At 40.5% G+C, this 21,091-nt stretch overlaps 1 protein-coding gene across 9 annotated transcripts in view; it reads left to right on the top strand.

The window, feature by feature from the left end:
- Positions 1–21,091, top strand: part of PHKB (phosphorylase kinase regulatory subunit beta) — a 238,260-nt gene that overhangs the window by 66,094 nt on the left and 151,075 nt on the right. For all 9 annotated transcript variants that reach the window (XM_006121183.5, XM_089781466.1, XM_006121180.5 and 6 more), the window contains 3 exons: positions 1,503–1,610; positions 4,352–4,432; positions 16,189–16,304. In XM_006121183.5, the coding sequence (XP_006121245.1) occupies positions 1,503–1,610; positions 4,352–4,432; positions 16,189–16,304 (305 nt within the window). The remainder of the gene's footprint in view (positions 1–1,502; positions 1,611–4,351; positions 4,433–16,188; positions 16,305–21,091) is intronic.

The raw sequence follows: 21,091 nt of genomic DNA, 5'->3' as shown, positions 1-21,091 counted from the left end.
CTTTCTCAGTCAGGGTAAGAAATGCTGAATGTTTTCTTTTGTTTTATACTGTTTCTATGGTTTTGCATTTTATTCCCAGAAACCATGCCCCATTAATCTCTAAAGTTTAAAAGTTTGGGGTTGTTTGTTTTTTTGGTTTGTTAGGGTGGGTTTTTTTGATTAAATTTTAAATTAGTCTTTTTAGATGCATCAGAACTCAAAGCACAGTCATGCAATTTTCTTTGCATATCTTTAATCATCATATAATACTTGCGATTTCTTTCGTGTAGTGATTATATGTAAATTCTCACGTTGTGTTCCTGTATGTACTGAAGAAAAATGCAAATGTTAAAACCATCATAATGTCAGTTGAAGCTGTTGTTTAGTTAACTAGATAAGATCTGCACATTTTTTATCAGTATTGGATGAAAAAGACGCATTTCGATATAATCAATATACCTCAGTCTGAAGCAACCAAAAAAGTACATGTAAGACCTTGTTTGTTTTTTTTTAAAGTAGTACATTTCTTGCTGCTGTGCAAGTAAAGAATGCTGTAGACATTTATTTTTTCACTGACTTTCTTTTCCAAGAGAATTTATTTATTTTTAAAACATCTGTCTGCTTTAAACCTCTTCTTTTGGTGATGATGTACTATTGTATCAAGGCTAGTAAAGATTGATTCTTTGAGGCGATTCTTTGCTTTTTTTTCATCTTTTATGCTAAAAATGCCCCCAGTAACATTGAAAAAACACACCAGTAATTAAATCTTTATGTAATTACTTTAAGGAAAAAAATTAAGAAAATCTTAGGAATAATGGAAGGAAGGGCAAACTTGTGTTTTAAAAAAGTGTGAAGATCTCAGAAATGATAGTTTATAATGATGCAGTAGTAGTATAGGAAAAAAATAAAATCATACAGTGAAATCATAGAATGAGATCCTTCATCAGGAGAGGAAAATGTGCATAAAAAAACTTTTTTTCAGTCTCCAGAATACCTAGACAAATAGAACGTAGCAGAAACCATTGTTTGACGTGTCGTCCTCATAGTTGATATCATGTGACCTGCATCTGACGAAGTGGGTTTTTGCCCACGAAAGCTTATGCTCCTACACTTCAGTTAGTCTATAAGGTGCCACAGGACTCCTCGTCGCTCTTATCAAGTAGTAGCAATAGAAAGGAAATTTTAATGATTGAATTTGTATGCAATGTTTTCTTGGTGTTCACAGTAGAGAAACTCTTTAATTAAGAAACCAAAGAGTACAGAATGAAATTACATATGTAAAGAAGACATTATTGTTGTATTAAACTGAACAATTCTATCATCTCAAGGAAAAAATAATATAAAATGGAGTCAAATATTACTTAGTTACTTAGTGCTAATTCACATAAACTTTATCCATTATTAATTGAGAAATAGATTGGCATATATATGCATGACACCTTAAAATAAGCTATCATTGATTATGAATTTGTCTTGGGGGTGTATTTATAATCAATTTTTCATGTTTTTTAAATTGCCTCTAGGTTCAACATTTTAAGCAAGATCCTAGACCATCCAAATGCCTTCATTCTGTTTTCAATGCATATACTGGAGATGAAGTCTTTTCCCACGAGGAATATGGCCATCTTCAGGTAAAAAAACCAAACCATTTCCTTTAAATGTGATTGCAGGACTGCATACTTCTATGTAATATTACTATTGAATCAAATGCTTTTTCACGATGGATGCTTCTTTATAGTCTAATAAGACTTATAGAATTCATAAATTGAGATGTCTGCTGTAAAATGTATTGAATGGATCAAACTATTTTGAAATTTAATTCCAAGTTCTATGTATCCTTTTCAGAAAATATCAATTTTTTTTTCTGAGCAGGACAAATGATTTTCAATAAATAACTCAACTTTAAAAAAAATAGTTTCTGCACTTGCTGTATTATAAATACATTGAAAAATTGCAATACTCTGATGTTGGATGCTATATTTTTATTAACGTTCCCAGCCATATTTTCTAGAAAGCTGAAAAGTTTTAATTAATAATAAAGATGTAAAGGGCGCTGCCAGATGCTATTTTATTTTTTTTTAATTTGTTGTTCTCCATTGTCTGTGATGCTTTCTCTATGTTTATTTTTTGCCCTTTTCCATTTGACATATTGATATGCCTTCTGCTGCATAACTATGATGTTTCTTATGTAACTCGCAGCAAATTAATTTAATTTGTGCTTCATTACCATCCTTATTTATAATAGAAGAGGCTGGCACAACTCTAAGAACAGTGCTGCTGCTTCCAAAACAGCAGAGCTAAAACCAAAGCACAAAATATTGTCTAGTTAATTAAGAGTGGTGGTTATGCTGGGAATTATTTAATTCCTTGGTGTCAATATGGCTAAATTATTCCCTTCATAAAATATACATGTTTAGGAGTCAGACAGCTCTGTTAAAGAAATTCTTGCACATCATTTCATAGATGGAGTATTATGCTCCAGTCTGCTGCTGGATGAAACATGCTAAGCATACACTTTTCTCTGATGATAATCTTTAGATATTACATGGCTCTTGGGAAATCTGAATAATCGTGAGGAAATGGTAGTGGCCTGGTATTCTAAGTGTCTGTTCCTCCAAACAATAGCACTTCTTCTGGATTTGTGTTGGTGTAGCTTCTCTAGTTGGTAGCTGCCATGAAAAACACATACACAAAAAATGGGGATGTGGGATATAATTCTGACTAGGACAGCGTACTGTTTTGTGACAAAATCCTTGTCAATTTGCAAGGGAACAATGCCATAGAGAGACAGAAGCCCTCTTCTCCACCTCTAGTAATTCTCTTCCATAGTGTGGTACTTCAGCATCATGGAATGGAATTACAGGGATGGGGAGAGACCATTGTTGCAAAATCCCTATGGCCTCCTGGCCCTCATCCTCTTTCCCAGTCCATTATGACTGTGTTAGGCTATGTTAGAACATGGGAGCAATAGACAGCAATAGAATCTTAAAATGTAAGTAAAATAAAACTGAAAACATATGATACATATAAAGAGTGCAGTTAATATGATATGTCTTCAAATCTTTTGGAAATATCTGGGAACTGTGAGAGACAGTGTTCTACCAGTCTTTTCTGATATACTTAACACTTTAGTTCTGTTATTCTGTTCTGTCTCACTAGTTGGTGGCCTGAAAACAATAGAATCTTAAAACATTTTGGATTGCAAGGATATTTTAAAATGTGTTTTGTTTTTTTTTCAAAAATGAAGGAAGGTCATATTTTGGGTCCAGACTATTTCTCTAAATCCGACAACTGAAGTTAAAGCTTGTTTTAATTTCATAAAGCAAGTTACTGATTAATATGAACACTTTAAAGTGACTAATTTTGTGTCTGAAACACCAATTTTATATGAATCCTATATTATTAGAGAATGGTATATCATGCTGCTGTTCTTTTTGCTTCATTGATGTTTCAGATATTCTGGTGAAATGGTACTTGTGAATGCTGAGAGAGTTGATAATCTAATAGTCTATTAGTGATTTGTCTCACAAGACCACAATTCATTTTTTCATGAATGTAACTTAATCATATGCTGATTAGTTGATTAAAATTAATACTTCTCTCCAGGTGGTTGCATTAATGCTTTATTTGTTAGGATTTAACTGTTTTCCTATTACGCAGAGTACTGTTTAAACTACTACAAGTTGAACGTCTTTAGTCCCGCCCCCTCTAGACCTGAGTGGTGCCAACCAGAGAATTTGTTGAACCACGGGAAGTCAATATTGTCTAGTAGCATTATCAACTTTTCCACTGCTTATTGGGCTGTTCGAAGACATTTAGGGGTAAATTAGAACTAAATAACAGCACAGAACACTGAGAGCTAGGTCTGGTGGCTATAAACAAATTGTATGGGACTGTGGGAAATTTGGCTACACTCATAAGTGGACATCCAGCTAACTGAAATCATGTTTGACCACGGATATTGCTGGACCAGAGTGGACTAGAGAGGTTCATCCTGTACTTGCTTCTTCTAGTGCTTCACTTTTCCATAACCTTGTCATTTACATACATTTGAAATGGCTTGTCACAGGTGGTCAAATCAGTATTCCCAAGCAAAAATGTTTTAATATCACAATTTTCAGATCAATCTTTAAATACAAATATTGCTAAAGCAGTTGTTTAAAACACTTTTTGCTACAATTCTCCTGATCAGTGTCCCATATCAGTACCATTAAATTATGTGTAATACTACAAATCATAAAATGTCTTAGGAACATAACCATGTCATAGCACAAAAGCTCTCTCCTGTATATCTAAAATCACATTTTTCGTTTGAAAATGAACAGGTCTGCTATGACTCCCTGAAAGTAAAGTATACTTTTTTTCACTGCAGATAAATGCTGTGTCACTGTTCCTCCTCTACCTGGTTGAGATGATATCCTCAGGACTGCAAATTATCTACAATACAGATGAGGTATTAATTAAATTCCAACATTAATCAATTATGCATATTAAAGATGAATAGTAGTTTAACCATAAAATTGAGTTAACTTCTTATGTTTAGGTAATTGGTCATCTAGAGATTCATCAACACGCCGCTTATTTTTTAATGATTGTCATATTGAAGATGAGCTGAATATATAAAAAATAAGTGGTAAAATGGCACAGCTACAAAAAGAGCATTTTAACATGATCTGACATACAGTTCAAAAAGTTTAAAAATGTATGGAAACCATAAGAATAAAAGATATACCATTTTCTTCTGGGATAGTTATTTTATTCTGTTCTATTACCCTCTTCAGCAGCTTAAAGACAAGTTAATATTTTAGTAATCTTTTTTTCTGCATCACTTTATGCCCCATCCCTTAGCAAATCTTCAAGGTACATGCCTAAAAAAATCTAATTATTGTAAACCACAAGTATAGCGTCAGTTATTATAGTGAAAATTTTTCCTATTTTGGAAATGAATTAGTGCACTAAAATAAAAAAATCAAACACAAAAGTTGGGGGAAAAAAAGGAAATGTAGAGAAACTCTGTACAGTAGTATGTTTAAACAAAATGTGAAGTGTTCAATAAGCTTTGATAAGAAAATGTCAGGAATGAAATAAACCCCCCTCAGAATTCAGTTGTTCCTGTAGCACAGGTTAAGCATAAGTGGGAATGACTCACTGAAACATGTAGGGTTGCCAAGTGTCTGGTATTGACCCAGACAGTCCGGTATTTTTGCCTCCTGTCCGGTAAAAAAATATTCAGAAAATACCAGACACCTGGCAACCCTACTTACACACTCAGCAACCAGGCCCAATCCCCCAGATACCCTGCCAGGCCCTCCCGGACCCCTCACTCCTTATCTTACCTGGCTCTGCAGTGGCTTGTCTTGTGGCTGAAACAGAAAAAACAAAATGGCCGCTGGCAAAAAAAAAAAAAGCCTCCTCTTGGACAATGCTGGGTTTATTTTATTTTATTGCTTAATAACTGCTGTCGGGTTTTGTTTGTTTTTTGCCCAACGACTTTGGTCTCCCCTCCGCCCCTTTTTTTTCCTCAACAGAATTTTTTTCCGGGTGTTTTTTTGCCGGGAGCGAGGGGTGTTCGGTATTTTTGGTTAATCCATCTGGCAATCCTAGAAACACGACAGTAGAACTTATTTGAAGTCAATAGTAACATAAATGTGGATGGATTATATTCAATACATTTAATAGAAGGTTTAAATAAAAGTAACACAGTTATATCAGACAAGTATCTTAATATCTGAGCTTGAAAGCAGCACTCATAGCTTTTGAGCTATTAATAACTTTAGGGTATGTCTATACTGGCAACTGAATGACAAAGCTTTCGTTGTTCAGGAGTGCATAACACCCTTCCCCGCCCCAATTGACCAGAGCTTTGCCATGGCAAATATTAGGCTTTGTCTATGCTGGCAGGCTTTGTCAAGGTAAAGTGTCTTTTGTCGACAAAGCTGCATGACTTGGTTCACACTATAATATGACTTTTGTCATGAAAAATGGCATTTATATCAACAAAAATTTCCAGCTTCAGGATGGACATTTTCTTTTCCCTTCCCTTTGTGGTCAGTAAACATTCAGTGCAGACATCTCTAGACGTTTTGTCTCTGATTCTGGCTTCCAGGAAGTGGCCCACAATTCCTCAGAAGCCTCTCTGGTCAACAGTTTGAACTTTGCTGCCCTGTAGCAGATGATCAGCTACCCACCCCAATTCATTGCAGTCCCTGTGAAATTTAAATCTCACTTCCTGCTGCCTAAGCACCTGCCTTTTTACGCGTCCATGGACTGGTTCAGCACACAGTGACTTTATGGCTTCTTCCCAGGTGCCCATGCCTAGTCATCACTTCAAATGCTTCCCCACTTGGACTGCCACAGTGCTGTTGGATCTGAACAGTGTATAGAGAGGAGTTTGTTCAGTCCCAGCTGTGAGTGACCTGTAGGAATGGAGATTTGTGTGGGCACATTTCTCAATTCTTGTGTGAAAAGGAGTAGGAGTGGGACAGTCAGTGGTTCATAATGAATGTTAAAGAATTCCAACAAACCTATCATAAGGCCTGAACCAATGCTCTGGTGCTTCATCAAAGATCTGCCATTTCTCTAAGGAGCCGTATGCTATCCGTGGCGGTGACCCCACTTTCAACATCAAGAGCCCCATGAATACTTCAGTACATGGAGGACCTTACCCCAAGGATGAAATTGTAGATGAGAAAGTTGAGGTAGACAAGAACTAGGGGCTTTTCTTGGGGCCACCAAGTGTGTCTGGCAGCCAGGAAATGTTCTCCACTGCTGACGGATGTAACCAGCCTGAGCAACCACTGTCGAGGGACCAGTAAGCAGGGGATGAGATGCAGGGTCAGTGGCTGTGGTTTCTGGAGTGTAGGGCTAAGAGCATGGAAGAGTGGAAGCTTGTTTTACTTAGAGAAATAGAGCTAGCAGAATCTTATTTGGGGGATAAGGCAATGTGCCATGTTTATTGTGAATGCAGAATTCATTTGCTGTCCCTAGCTACTCAAATTATCCACCACATATACATACATTCATGCACACAGTCCAACAGATGGGATATAATTATCATCCTCAGTTGCTCATGCTAGTCCACTGCCCAGGTAGTCTAGAGTAGGGATGTTAGAGATCAGTTATGTTAGTAGTCATGTAGCCAAAACAATTTTTAGCATGATTTTTAAACATGATTATTTTAATGCTCCTTTTCCCCTTCCCCCCCAAGCCAAGGCATCTGTATCAGAAGTAGCAGCATGGGGTGGCTGGTGCAGCTGGTCTGCACAAACTGGCCACCTGCCATCCTGCTCTGCTGCTTCGGATACAGGCAGCAGCATATGGTGACAGCAGTCCCTATCTACAGCGAGCCCTAGCTTATCGGTTGACTGTTGAAATGATTGTATGCTAACATCTCTGATCTAGACATGAGGGGGGAGCCTGATTATGCCTGTGTGCACCAGTGCTCCTGAAAGATGATTGTAGAACTGAAGACCTAATCCTGTAGTTTTGCACTCATCTTTTTATGTTTTAGTCTGTGGATCATGCTGTCCCATTACCCCAGGACACTATATGACAATGTGTCATCAGTTAGCAGATGGGACTTGGATCTTCTTTTTTTGATGGGGCTTTTTTGTCTCTTTCTTGGATGAGTTCTTTTGCAGGGCTCACCTGCATTGTTCTTTGGACCTCAAGGCTGTGCTTGCGGCTGGTTGCTTAGACAGGCTGGTTTCAATGATTGATTCCATTGCACACACAACCACATTCACACTTCTAAATGAGATTACAACCAAACACCTAACTTTAAACAGATTCTGCAAAAGCAGTTCTTAACAGGTTACTAAAAAATTAATCCAAAAGTGGTTAACTCTGTTCCATGTGTAAAATTCCATTAACAAAAAAATTGATCCAAAGTTCATGAAGTTACATAACGTTATATTGGTAGAAATAATTCATTAAAAGGACAATTTCATTCTTCACCCCTGTAAGCTTGGCTATGTTTCTGTGAGCAGCACATATGCCTGTATAGTTAATCAATATGGTCAAGCTCTTTGATTTCAATGGAATCTGGCAAAGAGGATATCAAAACTTTTTAAGAGGTGCTTGTAAATTTTCTGCAGATCCCTTGGAAAGCAGCTTTGTCACCTCCCTCATTGTAGGACATTAGCCCATACCATTCATCAGTCATTTGTGCAGAAATGAAAGCAAAAATAGGTGGGCTGCTTATGGAGCAGGACAGTAGCCACAAACCAGAAGAAGTTGTGCCCTGGTTTCCTTCCTTACCCTGAGCTGGGAGATGTCTGGCAGGGTCAGTAAGGGTGATTAATTATAGGAACAAACTGCCAGAGGAAGAGGTGAATATTCCATGTCTTGATATTTTCATATCAAGGCTGGATATGTTTCTGAAAGATATGCTTCAGGAAATAAGATATTGAGCTCAGTATGGAATAACTGGGTGAAGTATAATGTTCTAGGGTATATAGGAGGTCATACTAACTAACATGATCTCTTCAGGCCTTTAATGCTAAGAGTTGGAGGATTATGTTGCTCACTCTCTCACTGATTAACTGAGTGACTTCAATCAAGTCTGCATCTCAGTTTCCCATCTATAAAATCCTTTGTTATTGATGTTCACCAATTATTCCCTAAGAAAAATCTGTTTTTGAGAGAGACAGCATTTCATTTTTACTAGTTTTCACCCAAAGTTTGACTTTTTGGGGGGGATCTTGGAATTTTCACCAGGGAAGTGGATGGGGCCACACTGAAGGACCAGAATAGTGAGCAGGGGCTTTGTCCAGTAAGTGGGCCTGTACTTATGGGTTGCAGTCTTCTTCTCCCCTCCTGACCTTGTTCTTTCAGTGCTGCCCTGACTGTTGCCTTTGCACAGTGTGGGAGCAAGATGGGCAGAGAGACAAGTCCTAGTAGCCGAGACTGCTTGACTGCTACAGTGTGTCCCCTCCCCATCCCATCAAAGAAAGTCCTCTCCTAACCCTAGCATTTCAATATGGGAGCAGACAGGGCTGTGCTGAAGGTTCAGATTTTGGAGGGATCTCAGTTTGGTCAGTCTCTATTACCACTATTCTTTCATTTAAGTTTTGAATAAGAAACAATAAATTCCAAAGAAATTAAAATACAGAACTAGAAAAGGCTTTATTTACGTATAGTATGCCCAAACTTCACACAGTTATTATAGAGAGAAATCAGTTGTTTGTGATAATGATTACTGTAATAGAAAAGCTTTTAAATAATTATTCCTCTTTGTCATGTTCATATACAGTGCAGTAGGGGTGACTGATGTTTCTGCCACTGCTGTGCTAGTTGGAGGCAGGAAAATCGGCCCATTCCAGTTTATGGAAACTTAAGAGAGAAATAATTTTGTTTCAATTACATATATATTAAGGCAGTAATTTAGTCAACTACTTAAATGGTGAGCCAGATGATAAACTCCTCAACTTAGAATAAGGAGAAGATATGAATATGGAATTAGGACCTATCACTTGAGTAAAAGTACAGAGGGCAGTCAGTTGGTTAACAAGTGGAAAGGCACCAGGTGTGGATAACATCCCAATGAAAATCTTGAAGGTAAACTCGAGGAACACTGTAGACATTTTTGGGCCTCTTACAAAGGATATGGGAAGAATGAAAAGTACCACACAAATAGAAAAGTGGTCATGTATTGAGATTGCCAAAGAAGAGACTGCAGACAGTGCTACAGCTGGAAGGGACATCTGATTGCTGTTTTCCCCAAGTCAAATAAACTAAAGCAAGAGGTTTTAAGGCTAAGATAAGAATAGGCAGGATTTTGGTAGGAAAAGTCATGCATAAGTTACATAGCAATAGAATCGTTCACATAGATCACAGCATCAGAGAACTGTTGGTTGAATGGCAAGTCACCACTTTACATGAATTTCATAGACTTCCAAAATCTCAAAGGCTAAAAGTATGAGTCTCCAAGGTGACACAGGACAACTCATAGATTTCCAAGTCTTTGATACAGTGGATAGAAGAGTCTTCTGGAGTCTGCTGTGGCACTATGGAATCCCTTAGAAATATGTGATTATTCAGAGCTTGTATGAAAATATGACATGCCAAGTCATACAAAACAGTGAGCTGACTCAAGGCTGGTCTACACTGGGAATTTAAATTGACATGGAGGCTATGTTTGTTGAGGGTGTAAAAATCCACACTTGAAGGACAAAAAGTCTGTGGTACAGCTTGCTTGCTCTGTAACTGTGACAATATATAATATTTGTTGATTTAGTAGTTAGTCAGAGAGTAATTGTCAGGTTTTGATTTCTGAAGTCAGATTTGGGCAAAAGAGTCTTGACTCGCGTCCCATATCAGGTATGAAGTTAGAATTCCAGATTACAGTGCTTTAGTTTGTAGAAAGCTGGAATGCTGTTAAAGTTGCAAAGCTGTTAAAGCTTTTATTTTTGGAGCTTTGATATTATCAGCACTAGCAGAGAGTGCTATCAACTAATTTAGCATACCTCAGTGTTACTTATAGAAAAAGACCACAGGCATGGTTTAGTGAGAGAGGCATGTGGCTGGGTTTGTTGCTTCAAGGCACAATCCTAATGAGTCCCACAAATTGCACAAGTACATTACCATAAAAATACCCAGTAGCAAGGAGCAGTTCAGTCAACAGCAGGAGGTTTTTGCAGTCCCCTCAGCTACCAAAAGGGTTAAGGCAATGTATCTTGACTTTTACAGACTAAAACAGATAGCTGGGATAAAAAACTTAAAAGTTTGACATTTGTGTACCTCCACTTCTTCCTATGATCTTGTACAGAACTTCCCTATTCTTTGTTCTGTCAAACCATCTTGTACTAGATAGGGGTGTGTTTGCTCTAACCCTTTAATATATATTTATGTAAATATCTAGTGCCAATTACACTAGCAACAATTTGACCAAGTTGTCATGGGGTGCCCTGGTCATGTCACTCAGTCCCCTTCTCTGCTTCCGTTTTCCTCCCACCCGGCCGTCCCGTCCTGCTGGATCATGAGGTTCTGCCACTCCCTGGTTGTCCCAGTGATACCCCGAGCAGGGAGGTAAGGGGGGTCCGGGCCCTCCCTCTCTCCAGACCCCAGCCCAGGGCCCTAAGGTGGGGGAGAATATTCCCTCACCTGGATGATGGGGCTACGTGCCGCAACTCATCAGCCTGCAGGCTCCTGTTTTGAACCCGCCTTGGGCTACTTTCTCACCCCCACTCACCAGGGTGCTTCATGTGCTGCTTCCTTGAGGCCCTGAGCCCCCTCATCCGGTGCTCTGGCTGGCCTCCCCTATCCGAGTGCTCCTGCTGCCTTTATATTGGGGAGGATGCTGCCCCTCCCTCCTAGGATGCCTGCTCCGGCGTTCACCAGGACAGCTCCTCCCCCCTTCCTACTGCCCCCGCCCCCAGTGTCCTTCCCCATGCCAATGTCGGCGTGCATCGGGGCCTCACCTGGGGCATTAGCGGGGGCACCGGCCCCACTGTTGTCTGTGCAGCGCACACCAGCTGCCGCCATGGTCCCTCCCAGGGCAGGGGAAGCCTCCCCCGATGCATCCGCGGGAGTGCTGGCCAAGCTGCCAGCTGGGTGGTGCGCTCCTACCGCAGCCGCTGCTTCCCTCGTGGCGGGGAAAGCCGCTCTGTGCCTCTCCACCCCCCGGGGGGGGGGGGAGGAGCCCGGTTAGTACGGGGTTGCACCACCCCGTCCCACAAGTTCATGTATGGAACAGTGAACATGTAAGCATTTATTTTAATACATGGCCTAACTTTTTGGTTCCTAACCTTTGGTTCAGGCCTCATAATTGTTTTTTTTTTTTTCAGGAAAGTAGCAAAATGGTTAGTTTATTTAGCTATTAAGTATTGTAGTTGGAGGAAAGCTTCTGTGTTTTACCTTCATTCGTATAATAAATGGAGCAGTGTTGTAGACCAATAACCCTTTCTTTGGTGTCGATTACGATTCTAATTTTTTTTCTTGGACATCTTTTGTTTGTCTACAGTATTCATCATATTATTCCAATATTTAATGTTCTTTCTTTTATAAATAATTTTGTCTGTATTTTAAAATATAATAATAATATATTTTAGAAAGCTAATCTTTATATTTACAGATGTAACAAACCATTGTCAAAATGAAACATGTTGATTTGCAATTATATGCAACTTGTAAATCCACGGTATTTTGGAATTAATACTTTGCTGCAAAACTTTTTCTAGACTGTCTAAAGAACTGGAGAACTATTTTGTTATGTTAGTCAAACCTTCCAAATGTATATTTTATTAAAACACTAGAAGATTTACCCAACATTGATGGGGTCCTTAACTCAATTTAATATTTTTTTTAAATAAAATGAAAATGTATATGATTCATTTAAATTATTGCTGTGGGGTGGGGCTGGGTGATGAGGGGTTCTCTTAACTCATGCAGGCTCTCCTGCGGGGGAGAGGACTACCACATCTCTCTCTTAACTCAGCATTTTAGGGCCAGGTGAGAAGCACCTCTCCATGGCCACTGCAGTTGCAGTGGGTACGAGCAGGGGAGATCCAGATTCGTCTACGCACTGCGTTCCCCAGTCAAAGTGAAGAATTCAGGAAACTGTGTACTTTCCCCTTGCTCTGTGACAAAGGAGAACAGCAATGTTCCTTTATGAATCAGCTAAGGGAGCTTCACTGCGTCCCCCCCACCTAATCCTTCCTAAAGGGCACCAGGGGGTTGGAGGCTCCGGGCTGAAGCAGTCTGGACAGGGTAGGGGAGAATTTCCAGCCCTTTCACCTGCCTGGTGATTGTCTCCTTTCTGTATGGTTTTATGAGAAACAATCCCATTCTAGGCACATTCAAACCCTTACCTTGCTTAAAATTATGAGGAGGAATTTCTATATCAAATTTGGTGGTCCTGCCTCTTACTGTTGAGGAGGAGTTCTGAACAGACATCCAGACAAACTCAAATATATAGTAGATGTGCAGCACTTGGGAGGAAAGTATGAGATTTTATAGCCATATGTTGGCTATACTTATGTTTGACTAAGTTTAATATGTCTATATATGTTTAAACGTATATAAGTAAGTGGATTTATCCTGTCCCTAATTCAACATATGTATACGGGATACTGGGCTAAACTTAAATCATTCCCACAGGTTACCTTTATTGCTGAGATAATAATACAATATAATCCTCAAAGCACCTTTCTTCTGAGGTTGGCTTTTCTTTCTCTGCAAAACTCCTGTTCCTGCTCCTATTTTCTTCTGTATTAGGGTACAAGACACATTGTTTTATGCTCCTGGTATAGTAGGAGCCATCTGCTTTGACGTAAGGCTGTTATGAGCAGTAACTGCACTAATCTGGAAGGTACTAATACCTGATATCAATATGCAAGCTAAAGAGCTCTGCTTTTCCATGCATAATCTTAGAATATGGCATCCTATTAGAACATACTTTATGAGGTAGGTTATAGCTATAAAAATATTGTAGGACAATTGTATTGTATTGTAATATTGCCTTGCATAGCTTTTTCCACTTCTTTTTTCAGAAGAGGCTTTTCCAACATTTGGACTGTCTACGCTAGGCCAAATGTTGGAAACCTCCTCTCTCCCTTTTCAGAACATCCCTTCTTCCTCATAAAACTAGGTTTACAGGGATGCCAAAAAAGCATGTCGACTCTTCCCAAAAAGATTTCAGAAGAGCAGACGCGTTCCCTCGACACGGCAGAGTTTTTCCTCTTGAAAAAACTCTGCAGTATAGACATAGCCATTGTGTAAATGAGTAAAGATGAGACTAGTTTCCTAGTGATGCAATCACCAACATAAGTGTGTTCTCCCTTTAGATGGTTTCAAATAACTCAAGTGTGATATTGTTTGCTTTCTGACACAAAAAGCCAAAGGCGATGAATACTGATACATTTGTTTGGAAAAATACATTTTAATGATATTTGACACATAGCTAAATTCACTGATATTTAGCTGTTCTCTCATCCCAGCTTGTTTTGAAAAAAGTATTACTAGGATACACTATCTCTCTCTTTTTTTTTTCATTTTCAACAGCATATACTATTCAAGCAAATGCTAAAGAATCTGTAGCACTATGAGTAGTAACTGAGAAATGAAATGCAATTATTTTCTCCAATTCAGGCTTCTTTTTTTGTTTTCCTTGCTTCTGACATGCCCTCTGGCTTCAGAGTTTCACTTCTTGGACTAAAAGTAATCTGATACTTTTCTTTTGCTGCAAGCCCTGGACTCTGTTTCCATCTTTCCCTGCCATTCTTTCCTGCATTATTAGCAACCATTAGCCATTTGATAATCTCTCCTAATTCCCAGTTCACCATCTGAAGGGAAGGCTTCCTGCATCAGCGAGACACACATGCATGCACGCACACAGAAAACAGTTGTCTTGCTTCCAGCCCTAAACCCTCAGAGAAAAGTGTCTGGTGAGGTACAGGGAAGGCTCAAAGGATGAAGTGGGGATCTGGCACAAAATAGAACAGCTAAATTGGGAAGAGGAGTGCGTCGAACCTTTACTGCTTCTGCATTACTTTTCAGGAAAGGCTCCTCTGCTATTGCTAGTGGCTAATAGTCCTGGCTCTAGTGCCTTGGAATCAGTCATTCCTTCAGCTCAAAGATTGCATCAGTTAGCCTTTTTGAGGTCATCTTGAAACCTGGGTGGACATTACTTTTTAGAAATTGTGATACTTCTCTAATAAATAATTTTAAGGGACAGTATTAAACTAATCTTGGTATATTTAATATTACACTTTTAAGCAAGTAAAATTGTTGGGTTTTTTATTTTATTTTTCTTCCTCTGTACTGATTATAAGCAGATGGCTCAATTTTCTTTTGCTGACATAAAATGAGATGCTAGCATAGTGGCAAAATTTTGTTCCTGGTCGCTGAGGAGATGGAAACTGTCAACAGTACCATTCTTCAGTAACATCAATGGCAACATTTTCTCTCCTCCGGCATGAGTGAGAATTAAGGAAACCTGCAGCAATGTGATCTGCTCCCACTGCCAAGAAAAATATCAGCAAAGTTTTGATTCTGTATATTCTACATATTGGAATGTATAGGTTTCATCTTTAATCCCCCTCCATTCCTTTTATTTACCTTTTAATGATTCTCTACTACCTAAACATAAGACAGGAAAATAGCATCTTCATCTTCATCCTTCTCTTTGTTACCATGAAGCAATAAAAGTGAAAGGGAGAGGAAAAAAGGTGTCAGTTACCAAGAGCTTCACACTTGCTCATATGCTCCTGAGACAAGAAGCCAACAAAATCATAACCACTCCTCCTTCTGCTACCCAGTGGAGTTAACAATTGTAAAGTTAGATTGCTGGAGGTGGAAAATAGCTAGGCCATTTTTGTTTCTGAAACCATGCACATCTTCAGGAAGAGTTAAACATGACCACAGTGGTTACTTATAGTGTCTTTGGGATGAAAAATAAGACTTATCTCTTCTCCCTAACTTTCCTAAGATCAAAAAACACTACTCTATGGAACATTTGAAGCAAATTTGTTTACCTTCTTGGGTTTAGTTAATTTCATGAGACTCAGATACCACAGTGATAAAGATACAATCAGAACCAAAGTAGAGAGAATCCATGATTGTGATTTAATGTCACCTGTATCTATAAATATTTTCCTACTTTTTCCAGTGGATTTTCATAATCTGAGAAAAGAATAAATTATTGCATTCTTTTTAGTTTCATGACAGATTGTGCTGCATATTTTTGTATTGAGGTAACATTACAGAATTCGTTTTATGTCTGAGCTGTGTTAGAATGAGCTGTTAGGGACAAAACCAATGTTTCTGTGCCATAAGTTTTTATTTTAAGTGTAACTTACTGTGCTTAATTTTGTCTGGTTCCTAAAAGTTATTTTTGATACAGTTCTTTTAAAATTCAAAGTCTTAGATTACTTTTTTTTCTTGCTTTTTTTTTCACTGATGTTCTGGCATTTGATTTTAAATATCCAATTATTTGCATGCCTAGTTTCATTAGGGTTTTATATAAATTAAGTTACCACGGTTTTGGGAAGTGTTTTTTAACATATTTGATGAAAACTGGCTTTATAAAAAGAAGAGGCTTCAACTTGAGAACACCATACTTAATGAAAAAATAAAACCTAGTTGGGTAGTAAGTATAGTTGTGAAGCCTGTAAGCCATAACATTTAAAAAAAAATACAAATATGAAATTTTGGCATATTTGATTACCCCTTGAGGTTGTTCATGTTTTTGGTTTTTTTTTTTCCTCACAGGTGTCCTTCATTCAAAACCTGGTCTTTTGTGTGGAAAGAGCATACCGAGTGCCTGACTTTGGTGTCTGGGAAAGAGGCAGTAAATACAACAATGGCAGCACAGAACTGCATTCAAGGTATTTGACAAAATTCTTAGTGCTTTTGTTTATGTACATGCATGTAATATGAATGCAGAGAATTCAGGAAATGTATCGAAATAGAAATAACTAAAGTAGGAGCCAGCAGCCTTTCCAAAGTGGCATGCCAAGATTTAGCCCTCCTGCCCTGGGCTTTGCTCTGGCTTTTCCTGTGGGGAGGGGAGGAGCAGTGTACGCACGCTTTCCTGCAAGTCAGGTCTGGCATGGAGCCTCGGGATTTACTCTCACTCCTGCAGGAAGCCGCTGCTGGTTCCAATCTTGCGCATGGGCTCCCTGTTGCAAGTGGTGGGAAGTGAGGGGAAGCCCATTTATTGTATGTACCACACAAGATCATTTTGCGTGCCACTTATGGCACACGTGCTGTACGTTGCCAACCCCTGAACTAAAGCAATGTTCTCACTTCTAAAAATGTACAGGTTGAACTCTCTAGTTTGACAACGTCAATGGTCTGGCATGATTATAGTTAGCTGGATATTTTCTTATCATGAGTGTGTCCACATTTCCCATGATTCTGTAAGATTTGTTTACAGGTACCAATCCTAGCTCTTAGTGTTCTGTGCTGTTACTTAGCTCCAAATTATCCCCAAATGTCTTTTAAGAGACCACTAAGCAGAGTAAGTGCTGGTAGTGCTCCTAAGCATAAGTATGTATTTTATACTTTATCTACTTTTTTTCTTGTGCCAATACAGTAAAATTATCTAGCAATACTAACACTTTGTTATGGAGAGAGCAAATAAGCGATGGGTAGGCATAGGTTTATATAGGGTGTATCAGTACAGTCATACGTTGTTGAGCAGCATTGTAAGAGTTATTCCATTGATTTGCCTCGGTGAAATAAAAATAGAGACCCCCACTCACTACAATATTGAGCTCCCATGGTTGGGCAAATTCTCTCGTTCATCACTGATCAGGTCCTGAGGGTGCTGGATTATAGAGATTCAACGTATGTTATACCTAGAGTGAAATTAGTGCTCATGAAATATGCCGGACTGAGGCCTTCTGGAGACTGAAGTCTATACCTCATGAAAATATGAACACAGTGTTATATCTAGATTATATGTGTGTATAACCAGTAAGTTATTTGTGCACCCAAATTGCTGTAATTGCAGTTGTATGTGCATTTTTACTAACACTTACCCGAAGCTGCCGCCTCATGTATGGAGCAATTAAAGCACATGATTTGGCAGTCTAAGATTCCCAATACCACACCATTTTTATCTGGAAGGATCAGCTCTATGAAAGGTGGGAAACTATAACACAGACCCTGTTTGTGGGCCATTGTATGAACACTGGATCCTTTGGGTGCATCTGGTATTGGAACGGTGGCATCATTCCCTGCCTCTCCTCTTTCTCCCAAAGACCTACACCCTGGCCAGATACCAGAGCCAGACCCAGGTAAAAGCGTTCTAGAGAACCCGAGAGCTGCCATCAGCCTGTTGTTCCCTGTCCCTGGAGTGCCCCACAGCTGGTGGCTTGTACCATGCCCTAGCTCTGACTTCTATCCTGGCCAGGGTGTGGGGCCACAAGAGAAAGAAGAGAGGGAGCAGAGCCTTTAGGTGAGGGGGAACTAAGGTCATCCCAGCGCCTCCAACCAGGAAGGGTCTGGCACTGCTAGCAGAGTCTGTGCCTTATGGCAGGGAAGCTTATCACTGTCAGCTCCCCCACCACAAAGTGCAACCACTGTTGCCACTGCTTTGTGTGTGATGACCAAGGCTAATACATCCATATTAAAAAGCAAGCATGCCCTTCTACTTTTAAAAGGGTTCCCAGTGATCTTTGTGCCCAGGGTCCCAACAAATCTGAATCTGTCTCTGATCCATTGAAGAACTCAAAGCACACTCCTGCTGACAGAACTAGATTCTGCAACATATTGAGCAGAACATGCTGTAACATATTGAGGTTGGCCCCCAGAGGACAGGGGCTGCTACCATGAAGCATACTCTGCCATAGTGGGCCCATGCTTACCGTGGACAGAGGCTGCTTCAGGAGATGTGGAGCAGCCATTGTCCATGGGGAGCTCGGACCCCGGAGACAGGGATTGCTTTGTGGCAGCCTCCCCCCACCCCTGCTGAAGGGAAAGGGGGACAGGCAGCACCGCAGAACTGTTGCTTGGGAGGGAACCAGCTTTTAAGCTGGCTCCCCCCAGCATTGGCACTTGCGCCTTTCTCTCCCCCCACTTGCTGCCTCAGATATGAACTTTGACCTGTACTTCTGAAAGTTGATGACTCCACACAGTCTCCCTGTCCTGGCCTCCATCATTCCTTCCCTGCATCTGAGAGACTGGTATGCTGCTCTTGATTTGAAGGACGTATTTCTACATAGCAATCTTGTCAGGACACAGATGCTTCCTGTGGTTTACAGTGGGCCATGGCCACTGCCTGTTTGTAGTTCTCCCATTTGGCTTGGTATCTGCACTGAAGAGTGTTCACCAGGTGCACATCAGTGGTCACTGCTTACCTGAGTCACAGCAAGGTGTCCATACCAGGAAGTCTGGCTTGTCAAAAGCTGCTTCAGGTCCCAAATCCAGAGGCAGCACTCACTTATGTAGTATGCTGTGCCAGGCTCTGCATGCAGCCCCTCCAGCAATGGCTGGCTTTGACCTACCCCCAATCTAGGGATCACCTGGACAAGCTCATCACCTTTCCCCTAGCTGTTTTCATCTTATTAAAGTAGTGGACCAGGAGTGAAAATGTCCTGCAAAAAAATCCTCTTTGGCCATTTCATTCCTTCTGTCTACTTGGTGTTGGAGACCTCAGCTGAAGTGCACTCCTTGGAGGAATGTGGTCCTTGTAGGAGGTGACATTACATATAACCATCAGAGAGCACAGGGAAATTTGATTGACATGCGGAGGCTTCCTGCATTAGCTGTCAGGCAATGCGGTGAGAGTCCTAGTGATAGAATCATGGAACACTAGAACTGGAAGGGACCTTGAGAGGTCATCAAGTCCAGTCCCCTGCCCTCATGGCACGACCCAGTACCTTCTAGGCCATCCCTGAAAGATGTCTATTTAACCTGCTCTTAAATGGATATTCCACAACTTCCCTAGGCAACTTACTCCAATGTTTAACCTTCCCAACAGGAAGTTTTTCCTAATGTCCAACCTAAACCTCCCTTGCTGCAGTTTAAGCTCATTGCTTATTGTCCTATCCTCACAGGCCAAGGAGAACAATTTTTCTCCCTCTTCCTTGTGACACCCTTTTAAGATACCTGATCTATATAGCTTGAATGTTTCACATCAGCAGGCAAAGAGGAACATGCTTGTTGCCTCTCTGCAAAGAGGCCCTCCACATCTGGGATTTCTGCATCTGCCACAACATTCATCTGGAAACTTGTCATCGTCTCAACGTCAGGAATGCACAGACAGCTGCAGCGGCACAGGAGTCAGCAAACAGAGCTGTAAACAGGGGAGTTTGAGTGGGAGTTTGTAAGGGGAGTTGGGATTTTGGGACTCATTTGGGGTTTGTTTTTGCCATGGGGGAGGTGTTTTGGTTTGTTTTTGTGTTTGCCAGATTAACAGGATTTAGGTGTGAAGGCTGATTAACACAGAGGTAGCAGTGGCCATGACCGAAGCAGTAGAGAACACAAGGAGGATGATTGGATGTGGTAGCTGGGGTATGTACATGATCCTGGAGGGGGTACCTGAAAGTAGTTTTATTTGCATGAAGTGCGGCCTGATAGAGCTGATGGAAGAAAAGATCCGAGGATTGGAGATGTAGGTGGAAACTTTGGTTGAGTTTAGAAGGCGGTTTGAGCAGATGATGGAGCAAAGGCATAAGGTGGCTGAAGGGGAAAGCTTAGACCTGCAGATGGAAGCCGGATCAAAGGCCTCTGAGGGGGGACTGCTGGGCGAAGAAAATGGACAGTGGAAGCATGTGACTAAGAGAATGAGGCAGAGGGAAAAGATGGGCCAGTGAAGGAGAAATTGAGCTCAAGAACAGGTATGCGGAGTTGGAGAATGAAGATGTGGTACAGCAGATAGCCACTGAAGGTGGCAGGGCAAGGAAGAAGAGAAGAGTGGTTAGTCCCATAGATAAAGGGGAAGAGTCGATGGAGACAAACTCCAATAATGAGCACCAGGAGGCATATAGTATGGGTTGAAGAGAATTACAAGGGAAAATAGGAATGGAAAGGATTTGCAGCCAGAGGAAACAAGAGATAGACCAGAGAATCGCACTGTGACCAGGAAAAGGCAGGTCTATGTGATTGGGGACTCCTTATTGAAAAGAATAGACAGGCTTGTAACTAGAGCTGATCCAGAGAATAGAAGGATGTGCTGTCTGCCAGGTGCTAAGATATGGGATGTGAAACTGAGGTTGAAGAGGATAATAAAGGGAGAGGGAAAGAATCCATTGATCATCCTTCATGTTGGAACAAATGATATGGCTAGATTCTTGCTGAAACGAATCAAGAGAGACTATGCCAGTCTGGGGAAGATGCTTAAGGAAATAGAGGCTCAGGTGATCTTCAGTGGGATTCTGCCTGTCCTAGAGAAGGGCAACTAAGGTGTGACAGGATTAGGATTCTCAACAGGTGGCTCAGGCAGTGGTGCTATAAGGAGGCCTTTGGGATGTATGGCCACTGAAAGGCATTCACGGACAGAGGACTGTTCTCTTGGGATGGACTTCACCTAAGTAGGGAGGGAAATAGACTTCTAGGATGGAGGCTGACACAACTGATTAAGAGAGCTTTAAACTAGGAATTTGGGGGGGATGGTTGGGAGATGTCCAGGTAATCTCTACGCCAGATTTTAGCATTGAGAGGGAGG

This window comes from Pelodiscus sinensis, chromosome 12 (assembly GCF_052426305.1).
Source record: "Pelodiscus sinensis isolate ZL-2025 chromosome 12, ASM5242630v1, whole genome shotgun sequence".
Lineage (NCBI taxonomy): Eukaryota > Metazoa > Chordata > Testudines > Trionychidae > Pelodiscus > Pelodiscus sinensis.
This window is presented reverse-complemented; position numbering and strand designations above follow the sequence as displayed.